We start from the raw sequence: 13,841 nt of genomic DNA, 5'->3' as shown, positions 1-13,841 counted from the left end.
AAAAAAATTGTGTTTTGCTTGTACATTATATTTTAAAGACCTTTCTGGATAACCCTTGGTCACCAACAAATTTCATGGCAGGGCCACCGTGAGAAATGGAAGACACATGGACGGCCAGCTCCCTGACACCCACGAAGCAGCTCCTACGACCTATTCTCTTGCCTCTTCATTAGCAGCTGTGAGAACCTTGGCTCTGTGGCCTTCAGCTGTTAAGCCCTGTTCTCTTTTATTCCCCATCTTGTGTACAGTTAAAACCACCAATAGGAAGCTGTATTTGGAGTCCATCTTCAGCCTAATAAGCCATATTGCTTCTGATGGGGCTAACCAAACAGCAAGGCCTCAGCTTGAACTGCTTATTAATATAAAATATATGAATGGTGTATAATAATAGTATACCACCCTTCATCATAATATCTCAGGGCAGTTCACAGAATACATAATAAAAACAAGTAAATAATTAAAAGAAAACGGGGGGCCACCAGGTGGCGCATTGGAAGATGGCCGACAATAACATCTCTCCGACCAACACGAGGTAATTAAGAGGCTGCTATGGGAAGTATAGTATTATATATATATATATATATATATATATATATATATATATATAGTCGACCACAGCAAACTATGGCAAGTTCTTAAAGAAATGGGAGTGCCTGATCACCTCATCTGTCTCCTGAGAAATCTCTATGTGGGACAAGAAGCTACAGTTAGAACTGGATATGGAACAACTGATTGGTTCAAAATTGGGAAAGGAGTACGACAAGGCTGTATTTTGTCTCCCTGCTTATTTAATTTATATGCAGAATACATCATGTGAAAGGCTGGGCTGGATGAATCCCAAGCTGGAATTAAGACTGCCGGAAGAAATATCAACAACCTCAGATATGCAGATGACACAACCTTGATGGCAGAAAGTGAGGAGGAATTAAAGAACCTTTTAATGAGGGTGAAAGAGGAGATCGCAAAATATGGTCTGAAGCTCAACATCAAAAAAACGAAGATCATGGCCACTGGTCCCATCACCTCCTGGCAAATAGAAGGGGAAGAAATGGAGGCAGTGAGAGATTTTACTTTCTTGGGCTCCATGATCACTGCAGATGGTGACAGCAGCCACGAAATTAAAAGACGCCTGCTTCTTGGGAGAAGGGCAATGACAGGCCTAGACAGCATCTTGAGAAGTAGAGACGTCACCTTGCCAACAAAGGTCCGTATAGTTAAAGCCATGGTTTTCCCAGTAGTGATGTATGGAAGTGAGAGCTGGACCATAAAGAAGGCTGATCGCCGAAGAATTGATGCTTTTGAATTATGGTGCTGGAGAAGACTCTTGAGAGTCCCATGGACTGCAAGAAGATCAAACGCATCCATTCTTAAGGAAATCAGCCCTGAGTGCTCACTGGAAGGACAGATTGTGAAGCTGAGGCTCCAGTACTTTGGCCACCTCATGAGAAGTGAAGACTCCCTGGAGAAGACACTGATGCTGGGAAAGATGGAGGGCACAAGGAGAAGGGGGCGACAGAGGACGAGATGGTTGGATAGTGTTTTCGAGGTTACCAGCATGAGTTTGACCAAACTGCGGGAAGTAGTGGAGGACAGAGGTGCCTGGCGTGCTCTGGTCCATGGGGTCACGAAGAGTCGGACACGACTAAACGACTAAACAACAACAACAAATGGGAAGTATGCAGTCTTCCCGACCCCCCAAGGAGATGGGGGGGACTGCCTTGCCAGCGGTGGCCATAATGCACCCCCGAATTCGAGAGAAGGGGGTGCCCCGGTCACTTGGCACCAGCCCTCGGTGAAATCGGCTCTTCCCGGACGCTGTCTCCAATCTGCACGTGCTGGTTCGCTTTAGCTTGAAAATACAATTGGAAATATATAATTGGAAGAAGCTAAAGCACATACATCAAGCAAAGGTCGGGAGATAAGACTGCTGATTAATGGATCTCTGGGATCGGAGCAGCGGGCGAGGACAAATAAATCAAGCGATGAAGCGCCATTAAGAGATTGGTATGTCTGGAGTGAAGAAGGGGGGTGGAGGAAAAAACTTTTCTTTTCTTTGCCTTATGTGAATATTAATAATCCTCCAACCCAAAGAACGAGGAATCACCGTATTTTATTAATCACAAGCAGGAATTTAAAAACTGTGTGGGATGAATTAATGATGAATGAAGAGAGGATTGGTAAATATCGGAGAATGGAAAAATTCTATGACACAGTTTTAAAATGGCGTCTCGCAAGACAGGCTTGTCTAAGAAAGACGGGGGGAGGAGAACCAGGACTATTGGAATGTGAATGATGATTGGAATTTGATCTTAACCTGGCAGAGCCCTCTATGAGATATTTTACAAGCCTGGGAAAACTAAAGGGCAGGCCGAAGATAAACTTTTGAAGGAGGGGAATGGCGGCTGTCCCTATGAGATATGACTTGTGGAGTGTGTAAAACCCACACAGACGATGTTTGCTTCCAACCTGCCTGTGAAGATTATCAGAGATCGCGAAGAAAGGAATATATGACAACAACAACAAGAAGAAGATGAAGAAAGTAATAAAGAGACTATCTGGATAGAACTGGATAGAACTGTTTAATTAAAGCAGTAATAGAAGTGATGTTTGGATCCTCGTTCGGAGCTTGATGTATGGGTACCCCCAACAAAATTGAAAAATTTGGCTGTATAATTTGGAATTAATGTGATTTGAAATAATGTGATATTATTGGCCTATTAATAAAAATTATGTTTTTTAAAAAAATAAATAAAAGAAAACAGCAAAACAATAACCCTCACTTCTTGCAGTCACATTTAAAAGGCTGTAGAATATTAATCAGCCCAAGACCTGCTTGAAAAGGAACGTTTTCGCCTAATGTCTAAAAATATATATTGAAGGTGTCAAATGCACCTCCCTGGAGAGAGGATTTCACAAATGGGGAGCCACTACAGAGAAGGCCTGTTCCCCTGTTGCCACCCTCCAGATCTCACGTGGAGGAGGCACATGAAGAAGGGCCTCAGATTATGAACACAAAGTTCGGGACGGTTCTTGAGGTACATAGATATAAACAAATAGTTTATCCCATAATATTGGCATTGATAAGATAAATTACCACAAGAAGGAACCTAAGTAGCTCTGATATCTGCTTATACCAGTTATGCCATAGTTTTATGGTAAAGAACACTTTGACCTGAACTATATGAATATATACTGAAGCCATGACCTCATTTTTTTCCTTTTCAATATCTTTTTTAATTTCAAAATTATGTGCGTTATGTGTACAAGCATTTCGGCAGATCACAATAACAATATTTTAAAATGATTTTATTTAAAATTATAAAAATATACAGTTGTGTTGTACAAGTACCTAAAGGGACTATAAAGTATTAAAAAAAAAATATCATTAAATACACAATTTAACTACACAGGGCCCCTTCCCCGCAAGCATGTGGGGCCATTCTGACTGGTTTTGGCAAAGGGCGGATCAGGAAGGAGAGAGTTAGAAGCACAGAGAACTCCCTCCCTCTGAAGCCCAAATCAGTATAAACTGATTGCCAGTTTCACTGAGAATTAGGGAATTGGAAGAGTTGCTCCAACACGGATGGTTTTGTCATACAGGGCAGATGTATATAAGAAGTCCCTGCTTGGAACGGATCTGTAATCTATTACACAGATGTGTGTTCTGGCATGGATAGGTCTCCTGTGGAACCTGGGCGTAGCAAGAAGGTGGAGAAAACATCTCCTGAACAACTGCTGATTGGGGAGCTTCAAGGATCCTGTATCTCTGTCCTCACAGTTTTTAGGTCTCTTCTAATAGGAGTCCGGGGTCATGAAAGCCCTTTTCAAAAGCTTGATTTATGCACTGAAATGGGCATAAGTAGATTCTGAACAGGTCTCTAGGGAAAATGCTGAATACCCCACAGCCTCCAAGTGCAACTTTGCATTAAGAGAACGGGACTTGGTGTCACATTTGCAATGCTAGCGTGACAAGCGGTGGCTGGGGACTCCCAACCCCTTTCATCTTCTCCAGGAACTTGGGGCTCCAGACATACCTTGATTGACTTCTCCGTATCCCAGCTGTTTGTAGATAGGAAAGAAGGGGCGATCAGCAAAATCTTCTGATTTATGGACTAAAGCTTCTTTCACAGCCTTGTAACCATTCAGCACCACCACATTTGTCCAGAAGTTCTGCAGGCTATAAATATTCCCATATTTCTTACTTAGCTATAAAGACAAGAAATGGGGGACATTTTAAGATTTCTTACCATTCCTACTCTGTCAAGTCCCAGGGCCAGTTACAGCATAATAAAAAAAATATAAATAGAGAAAAAGTTAGCATTGCAAAAGCAAGCCAAATCATGCCAGTGAAAACAGAGCAGTACACATTTGACGGAAGAGGTGGGACTGATAAAACAAAATACCTCAACTATCAAAGGTGAGAATAAAGGGATACATCTTCAGCATAGGGACAAAGCTTTGCAAATGATGCACCTCAGTGGGGCTGCCACAGAAAAAGCCCACTACTAGGCTGCCATTCCCCGCTCCTGTGGGTGACAGAACTACCAAGAGAGACCCCTCTGCTGATCTTAACATTGCATGCTGCATTTTGGACCAGCTGACATTTTCAAAATGTCTTCAAGGGCAACCCCATGCAAAGTGCAGTGCAGTGCAGTAGACCAATCTAGAGGTGAACAGTTGTAGCATATATAATTGAGGACTAAACTGATAAAGCCCAGTCCATGAGAATGTATTCTGCTCAATGTTCCAGAATCCCTGGAGCAGAATTGCTTGCAGCGGTATTGCTTAATTACATATGTGGAGAAGGAAAACTGCTATTCGAGCCAGATAAAAGGCCTATCAAGGAAAACAGTGTTTGCCCAACAAATAAAGAAAAAAGTTACTGTTGGTATTTTGGAGAGGACGGAATTTAAACCTTGGTACTCTGCTAAAATAAACACCAGCAACTGTTTCGTAACATCCAGCAGAGCAAACTAATCCTGTATCACAAATAAAGCTATAATTCAATTAAGCTTCCAGTAACAGACCCATTCCATGGACGACCACAGGAAGCACAGAAGCATCTTGCCCATGCCCAGCACAGCCTCACTCATTCCTCCAAGCGACCAAGACACAAGGCAGCCACAATAACCTCACATCAAGAATTTCACTCATTAGAACCACAGTCAAGCTTTTACCCTGGATCATAACACTTTTTTGTTATCTTACTATCATCATAGGATTCAGTCATTCATTTTAGGATTCACGTTAAGATTTGGTAGAAGTAGCGCAAAGAGTTTGGAGGTTTGGAGTACATTGTCAGCAATATGCTGATGACACTCAGCTCTACTATAGGGTTGGGTTTCCTTCTGCATTGTGAAAAATGCAAGCACAAAATCTCCTTGACATGTTTATGGGAAATATATTCACCTGCTAGGATACATGGCGAGGCATGACTGTCCCAACAGTTGACCCACCCATCCCGCTCTCCTTTTAAAGAGTGGGGCAGGACCAGTCAGTTGCACTGTTCTTGTCCCAAGCAAAAAGACTGGGGATGCAAGTGAAAACTCCTATAGCTCTGAGAGTAGTAGTAATCGTAATTTATTTATACCCCGCCCATCTGACTGGGTTTCCAGCAAAATATTAAAAAGAGAGTATGAGACTTCCAGAACAGTGCACCTACAGTCGGGTGGGGATCTGCGCTCCTGATATCTTGAGGCTGACTCGGCGTTGGAGAGAAAGAAAAGGGGGACGAGGCGTAAGTCACCCCAACCTCAGGAGGGGATCCTGCGGGCAGAGCCCATGGCGGGGTGAAAAGGGGTCTCCCAAAGCGAGAAAACAAAGTATATAATTAAGACGCAGGGAGGACCTCCACGCAAACGGGCTAACCCACTCCCCGACGCAAACGCCCCAAAAACCTGACAAGGCAGCGCTGAACTCTCCTATAAGAGAGAGACTGCTAAAAATAAGACATTCTTCTCCCGAAGCAACTGTAGGAAAACTCAGAATCTTTAACAACTCCCCACTAGCGAAGGTGGGCAGCAAGGGAGAGACGAGATATAAAAGTTTTTTAAACACAGGGTTCAGTCTGAAGTAAAGAGGGGACCGCAACACAGCACAGACAACTTCTGTTAAAATATCTCACAAGGAGTTTCTTAGGAATATTAAAAAACACACCAAAGGTTCAAAGAAATTGCGATCAGACAAAGACAAAGGATGGAAAGTAAAGGAACAGATAATAGACAAAGGAAGGCAGGCGGCGCTCTAAGGGGAAAGCGGGTGGTTGAGAAGACTGCCCCAACTAAACATAAAACATGGACCTGTGAAGAAAATAAACATACCTGTTTTTGGGAAAATTCCAGAGGGGTCAGCGTTGAGGAGTTGCTATTGGCGGAAGTGATAGAGTGCTAACAGGAAAAGACGCCAAAGAGAGGACTAGGATCACAAATGAAGAGAGATATTGAGGAGGGAAAGAACTAAGAGGGAATATAGAGACCTCTTGTGGCCAATATCAAAATAGACACTGACAGAAAATAAATAATTTGAAGAATAGCACCATCTGGAGGACAAAAATATAGCTACAGGAACAAATTAAATAATCTCAAAAATAAAAAGGAGAATAAACAACACAGAAATAGGAGGCTCCCTCCCCTTTTACTCCCCGCTTTTTTTCGGCACCACCCTAGAAATAGGGGAGGAAAATATTGGATAACCCAGAAGGGAATGGACTCATAATTATTTGTTCTAGGGGAGTTCCCTAAAAGTTATAAAACCTTGAGAGAAAACAGAAAAGGAAGAACAGACAGGATGAGTGCCTGATGGAATCAAAGAAAGCCCAATCAGTGAGTGGTTTTACTACATCTTTGAACCACCAACGAAAAGTCTCAGTTATAGAAAGTGAGAGCAACATGGACCTGAAAGAACCTATAGTGGTGATGGAGAGAATGGGGAAAAATCTAGGTGAAAAAATTACAACACTTGATGGAAACATCAGAATATTAGACGGAAAGATGGAAAATATGGGAACTAAGATTGAAAAAAACTCTAGCCTAATAATGGAACTCTCCAATCAAGTAAACCAATTGACAACTAAACATAAAGACTTAGACACAACAGTCCAAGCAGTAAAAGTGAAGACACAAAAACAAGATGAAATTATTTTTAAAAAATCAAACAGACCAAAAAGAGATGAAGAGATACCAAGAAAAAATAAAGGAGAAATTGATGAACTGAGGAAAATACAGGAAGACAACTGGAATGCCATGGCTGTCTTGGAGATGAAACAGAGAGAAATGGTTCTCCGTCCGCAGGGAATTAAAGAGAACCAAGATGAAGAAATAGCTACGAAAATAACAAAAGACTCTTAACAGACTGACTAGGAGTACGAGAACAGGACCTGATCCTGGACATTGAAAAAATATTCAGAATAAGAGCAAACAAATCAAGGACCAGGAAAGGTCCAGGAGACTTTGATTTTTCTGAACTCAAGGCTGCTTAGAGAAAAACTTTTGTTGAAGGGTAGAATGGATCAACTTTACATAGAAGGGAACCACATCGAAATAATGAAAGAAGTCCCAACACATCTGCTCATAAAAAGAGAGATAACTACAGATTTATGACCTCGGCATTAAAAAAACAACAAAATTATGTTTAAATGGGAATTCCCCTAAAGACTATTTTTTACATACAAAGAAAGGAGAGGATCTTTCAGATCAGAAGAAACAAAAATCTTCTGGAGAAAATATTGGGAGGAATTAGGAGGAGAAAAACTTCCAGAGTGAAAGAAAGAAAGATAAGATTAAGACTTTTTATTACAAACGATATTTAATATAGTTCTCTGTCTACCATTATATGAAATTACCTACTCTAACTATAAAGTGAGTTTGTTTTAATTTAATAAAGTGGTATGGCGCTAAAATGTATTTCATGGAACGTGAATGGGATGAATAGCAAATTTAAGAGAAATAGAATAGAATGTATATTAAAGAAAAGGGTTTTCCTGTTGTTCTTCTGTCTCTCACAGGTATAATAAACCTACCATTAAAATTATGGACTGGTCATTTCTTTGTCAGAAGGCAAAAGGGCAAATTTAGCAGGGGATCAAATACTTTCCCCCCTCACTGTAAGAGAAAATTTTATGAAGATGCACCACAGATGGTATATGTCTCCAGATAGGTTGGCAAAAATGAGTATATCAGGTAGCAATAAATGTTGGAGGTGTAATAGAATGATTGGTACCTTATATCATATGTGGTGGTCCTGCCCTGAAATTAATAAATTTGATACATGAGGAAATAAAAAAGTTGATAAAAATATCATACAACAAGAGCAGAATCATATTTATTAGGAATCTTGAATGGAGACATTCCGAAAGACAAAATTAATACTTTCCTGTATGCAACAACAGCAACGAGAATGTTGGTAGCCAGTCATTGGAAAGGAAACTACATCCCAACCAAAGAGGAATGGGTGAACAAACTATGCAAATATTTGGAATTAGCTAAGTTAACTGATTTAATAAGACAAAAACCAAAAAGTATAATTCAGAAACAATGGGAATGTTTAAATGACTAGTTATGTAGACAAGGATCAAATACAAGGTTTTGGCTGTGTCTAGAGTAGCCTTGTGAGAGACCCAGAGAATTTAGTGATTTGGTCATTTATGTGGGACTCTATGGGAGAAAAATATGGAATAACAGAGATAATTTTGTTTAAAATGTTTATAGGAACTGCAGTGAAAGCGGTAGAAGTCAACCAATGACATTTTATTATTATTTACTTATTGAAATATATGTAGAATACATTTGTAGAATATGTAGAATAAATTTGTAGAATATAAATTTGTAGAAATATATGTAGAATAAACTCTTCCCATTTTCTTTTCTTTTCTTTTCTTTTTTCTTCTTTCTATGTCTTTTTTCCTTTTCCTTTCTTCTTCTTCTTCTTTTATTTATTTAATTATTGAAAATTTTGTGTATATATTTGCAATGTTTTGTTTTGACTTTGTAATAATTATGCTAGAATAATAAAGCATTTAAAAAGAGAGAGTATGTGACTAGAATGCAAATCAATGTGTGCCACAAAAAAACACACCAAAGAAGCCTTTCATTTCACTTCCACAAATGACTCATTCACACTTTCCTTTGTTCAACATTTCTAGGCACAAGTCCAGGCTTTCCAGGTCCAGATCCAACTTCTTTCTTTCTTCTCTGATTCAGTGGTAATGATAGAGTTTTCCAGTGGAGAGTGAGGGGCTAAAAAAACAAAGTTTGATTTGCACCAGGAAAGCACCAACCGGCGCCTAGAAAATGAGTGGTAAAAGGCAGTGCTTTTTTCTGGGGGTACTCAAGGGAACGCAGTAATAGCACCGTTTCCCCCCAAGTGTTAAAAGTGTGGCACTTACTGTAACGACTTCAAGGTGAGTGCTGGCACCTTTTTTCTTTTTCTTTTTTTAAAAACACCACTGGCAAAAGGTAAATGGGGATGAGCCCAAAGAGTTAACAAACCAACAATAATCTTTCCTTGCAGGCATTTGCATTTTCAAATCTTAAAAGCATTATTTTGCAATCTAAATAAGTCTCCAGAATGAAAGGTTGCAACCGCTGAATGTTCTCTTCTGCCCTCAAGCAGCTTAACTGAAGATTCTAGTTTTGTTCACCAAGGCTCCAGGCAATAATGAGATTTGAAATATGCATTCTGGGTAGATTATCCCCTGCAAATGCAGGATCACAAAAATTACCATTAATGGAAATTATTGTTGCTCCTCTTTCAGCCCTCAAATTCCACAGAATACAGTAAACCTGCAACTTGCACACATTTTACTTGTGTGCATTCAGCCTTACACATGCTGCAAAAAAAATAAAAAGGGGTGGAAATTGGGCGGGGTTCCAGGAAAAACGACTTTGGCAATCCCACCCACCATTGAACCCAATAGCTTTTGACGATCCCCGATTTTGGCTTTATTCCAAGAACATAACCCTCACGTAAATTGCCAGTTTACTGCATGCCTAGTTATGGAAGGTGTACCTGCAGTAGCAGGGCCAGATTAAACCCAAGTTGCCTGGGCTTAAAGCCCGCTGAAATCCATAAAACAAGTTAGTCCCAACTTACTTAGAGTTCAATCATAAGCTAGATCCGCTAGGATGAGTAAACCCAGCCCACACAGCCCCCGTGCGGTGCCAAAAAATGGTGCAAGCATCAGCGGTCATGTGTGTGCTGATCGTGCACAAATGAGGTTACCTCTACTAAAAGGAAAACAAAATCTCAATCAGGAGTTCTTACGAGTTCAGGAGTTCTTTGGTGTGCCACATTTTATGGGCTCTAGAGCTGTTATGGAAAGCAAAATGTGTTTCCAAGCCTAACTGAAGCATGTTTGTGGTCACCTTCCTTTCTCATACTGCTAGGGTGTGGTCCCAGATAGTCGTTCGAAAGGGGTGCAGATGGGAAACAATGTTATTTCTTCCTCCTGCAGTCCACGCACCGCACTGCCTGCATTTCCCCATGGACCTCTGCTCTTCCTGCCCAACCCTACTGCAGACAGAGGCCAGGGTGGTGCAGGATCTCCACAAGGCCCAAGTAGCATTGCAGCACTCTAAAAAAAACAGTGCCTGCAACTTTGCTTTGACATCTTCCAAGTTTGGCACAGCAAATGAAACCTGAGGGTGTGGGTAATACTGCCCAGACATGCCATTTATTAACACTGTGCAGTTCCTATAAGAAAAGTGCTTGGGTGTGTAGAGGCTTGCTTCATTTCTGTTTCCCAGCCCCCAGGAGGCACTTACCTGGGTAAAAGAAACATGAGGGTTGTGGAAGTCAATCTGCAATATGGTGCCAATGAAGGGCAGGGAGACTGGCCCTGGAGGGTAGCGGCTCCAGCGTTTCCGACGCTTCATGTAATCAAAGGCCAAGATGAAAATAACGAGAAAAATCCCCAACAGCATGGGGTTGTTCCATACAGCTGTGAAGAGGGAGGGCAGTGACAGCAAGCGATCCATGATTTTGTTCTTCTCTAGATAAATCCCCTTCTGCTTTCCTTCGCCTTCCTCTCTCCTCTGTCAGCCCCTTTCTGTTTATTTTTCAACTTGTACGTGTTGTTCTAGCTGCTGCTCCTCCCTATCCACATAGCTGTGCTCTCTTCCAAGAAAAAAAGCTCGCTGCTCAAGTTTCTCAACAACTAATCTATCACAGCAACAAATGAAAATCTTGTGGGAGTTGCATCGGAGAATAGCCCCGCCTGCAGGCAACAAGCCTGCCTTCTTGCGGTCAGTAAACAATACTTGTCCTTGCATGTTAACTAGAAAGTGTCCATAAATAACTTTGGAGAGTGCCCACATGCATTTGTCTTTTTTAAAAAATGAACAATAAACTGATTTAAAATGTCCAGACAGTTCCATCCAGCTTGTTTCTCCCTCTGCAGTTCTGGGTGCTGAACGACAGTCACAATTCCCTTTGCCTGGGGATCACCACTAACATAATGATCAATTGTTCAGAATGAATCGCCCCCTTTCTTTCTGTGGACGTATCTAGACAGTTCAAAAATCTGTTCCTACCTAATTTCAGCTGCACAAAGAAAGCAACTATAGAGTTGTCTTTGCCCATACATTCATTTACACTTGTCCAGCTATAATATCTGATCTAGCCAGGTTTCCATGTTTTCAAAGCGCTTCAGAAGTTCAGATAGTAGAAAAGGAAGCATTAGCCTCACCATAAAAGTGACCAGCGGTGCTGCAAAACAGATTGCTGTACAGCTCGTATGACTGCTGTTGGTGCCTAATGAAGATTGTCCATGATGAATAGCACATTCAAGCACTACTGAATGATTTAATATATAATACAGTACTAGCCATATATGTGTTAATAAAGTATTCAGAGTTACACTGGTGACCTGTTCTAGTCCCTTTCACAGGACAGACTTTCAAATACAGTGGTACCTCGGGTTACATACACTTCAGGTTACATAGGCTTCAGGTTACAGACTCCGCTAACCCAGAAATAGTCCTTCAGGTTAAGAGCTTTGCTTCAGGATAAGATCAGAAATCGTGCTCCGGCGGTGCGGCAGCAGTGGGAGGCCCCATTAGCTAAAGTGGTGCTTCAGGTTAAGAACAGTTTCAGGTTAAGAACGGACCTCCGGAACGAATTAAGTACTAAACCCAAGGTACCACTGTATTGACTTCAGGAGGAAACATAATATCCATTGGAGCTGGTAGAAGAATACCCCGCTGCAGTTTTCTCCTCTTTTTGAAGGCTGGGTGATATGGAGAAACATTTAGGCAGCACAGAGAAGACATGCATGAGATGTGAAACTGATTAATGTGAAGAAGTTACTATATCTGTATCTGTATAGAAATATAATAAAACAACAACAATAATAAATTTCAGAATTTGCCAAAAAAATAACAAATACAAATGAAATCCAGGAAGTTTCTGATGTCTTGTATATCTTTAATTATTGCACTCTCTCTCTCTTTTTTTATTGTATTTTGATACAGGAAGAATGCAATAAAACCAAACAGGAGGCAGGCTCCCAGAATGCCTGCTTCAGACTAGTAAGCACTCTGCTCCTGTAGGTCAGAGAAGAAATCTCAAAATATGCAACATAATAATCATTGTTATTATTTTATTTATATCCTGCCCATCTGGCTGGGTTTCCTCCGCCACTCTGGGCAGCTTACAGCATATATAAAAACAGAATAAAGCTAGCCATATGAAGTACTGATCAGAGCGAAATATATAACAAAGCAATCATAAGCAACATTTGCACTGTTTGTAGAAACCAGAAAATTTCAAAGCACACACCGAATAGTCAGTGTATGCCCTCTAGTGTTACTCTCGGGTTTGACAGGATTTACAGGGAATAGTGTTCAGTCCTGAGTTCTCACCTGGTTTATTCCCCTCTCTCCCATCTCCCATGTAGATTTTTCAAAACATGGAGTAATAGGAACACATTTAAAGATAGAAGGGTGGAGGAATGTACCTTGTGGAGAAAGATTTGAAGATGTGGATAAACCAAGGAAGAATGCTGGGAGCAATAACAATGAGATAGGGTGGGGAATCTCCTGTTGTGGCAAGGCTGCCCCTCCCAGTCCATTCAAGGCAGGATTACCAATGGTGCAACAAGTTCGTGCCTGCAAGGAGGCCCAGAATGTGAACTTTCACTAAATCTCTAGTGTTCCTGGAATGAAAGTTAGACACTATTGCTGTATTTTGGGGCTGTTTGGGCTATCTCTGCTGTCTTTTCTAGGTTGAACCCACCTCAGTAAACACAATTGCATGGCAGAACTGGCCACTCTATTTCCTTCTAAGTTGAGGACAGAACTTCTCTCTGTGTAAAAAGGTAAAGGTAAAGGGACCCCTGACCATTAGGTCCAGTCGTGACTGACTCTGGGGTTGCAGCGCTCATCTTGCTTTATTGGCCTAGGGAGCCTGCATACAGCTTCCGGGTCATGTGGCCAGCATAACTAAGCCGCTTCTGGCGAACCAGAGCAGCGCACAGAAACGCCGTTTACCTTCCCGCCGGAGCGGTACCTATTTATCTACTTGCACTTTGACGTGCTTTCGAACTGCTAGGTTGGCAGGAGTCTCTCTGTGTGGTGGTGGTTAAATAGGTGTTTGCTTCAAAAGACTTTTGCAAAGTTGGGAGCAGAAGGTTACAGCAATCCAGCCTTTCTGTTCTGTTGCTGTCAGCCAATTGGGAGGTGGTGGATCACTGCTCTAGACCTGGTGTTTGCTCCCCTTGCTAAAGCTGCAATCTCAACCTAACTTACATGGAAGTAAGCGCCCGCCCCCACCCCCGCTTCAGCTGGACTTAGTGCTAAGTAAGCATGGCAAGGATCCCACTGCAAAGGGCTGACATGCCCAGTTAA

At 41.4% G+C, this 13,841-nt stretch overlaps 1 protein-coding gene across 4 annotated transcripts in view; it reads right to left on the bottom strand.

The window, feature by feature from the left end:
- Positions 1-13,841, bottom strand: part of TCF20 (transcription factor 20) — a 202,939-nt gene that overhangs the window by 19,841 nt on the left and 169,257 nt on the right. For all 4 annotated transcript variants that reach the window (XM_028747837.2, XM_028747844.2, XM_028747848.2 and 1 more), the window contains one exon: positions 4,035-4,206. In XM_028747837.2, the coding sequence (XP_028603670.2) occupies positions 4,035-4,206 (172 nt within the window). The remainder of the gene's footprint in view (positions 1-4,034; positions 4,207-13,841) is intronic.

Source organism: Podarcis muralis, chromosome 10 (assembly GCF_964188315.1).
Source record: "Podarcis muralis chromosome 10, rPodMur119.hap1.1, whole genome shotgun sequence".
NCBI lineage: Eukaryota > Metazoa > Chordata > Lepidosauria > Squamata > Lacertidae > Podarcis > Podarcis muralis.
The sequence above is the reverse complement of the archived record's forward strand: the minus strand, read 5'-3'. Positions and strand labels throughout refer to the sequence as shown.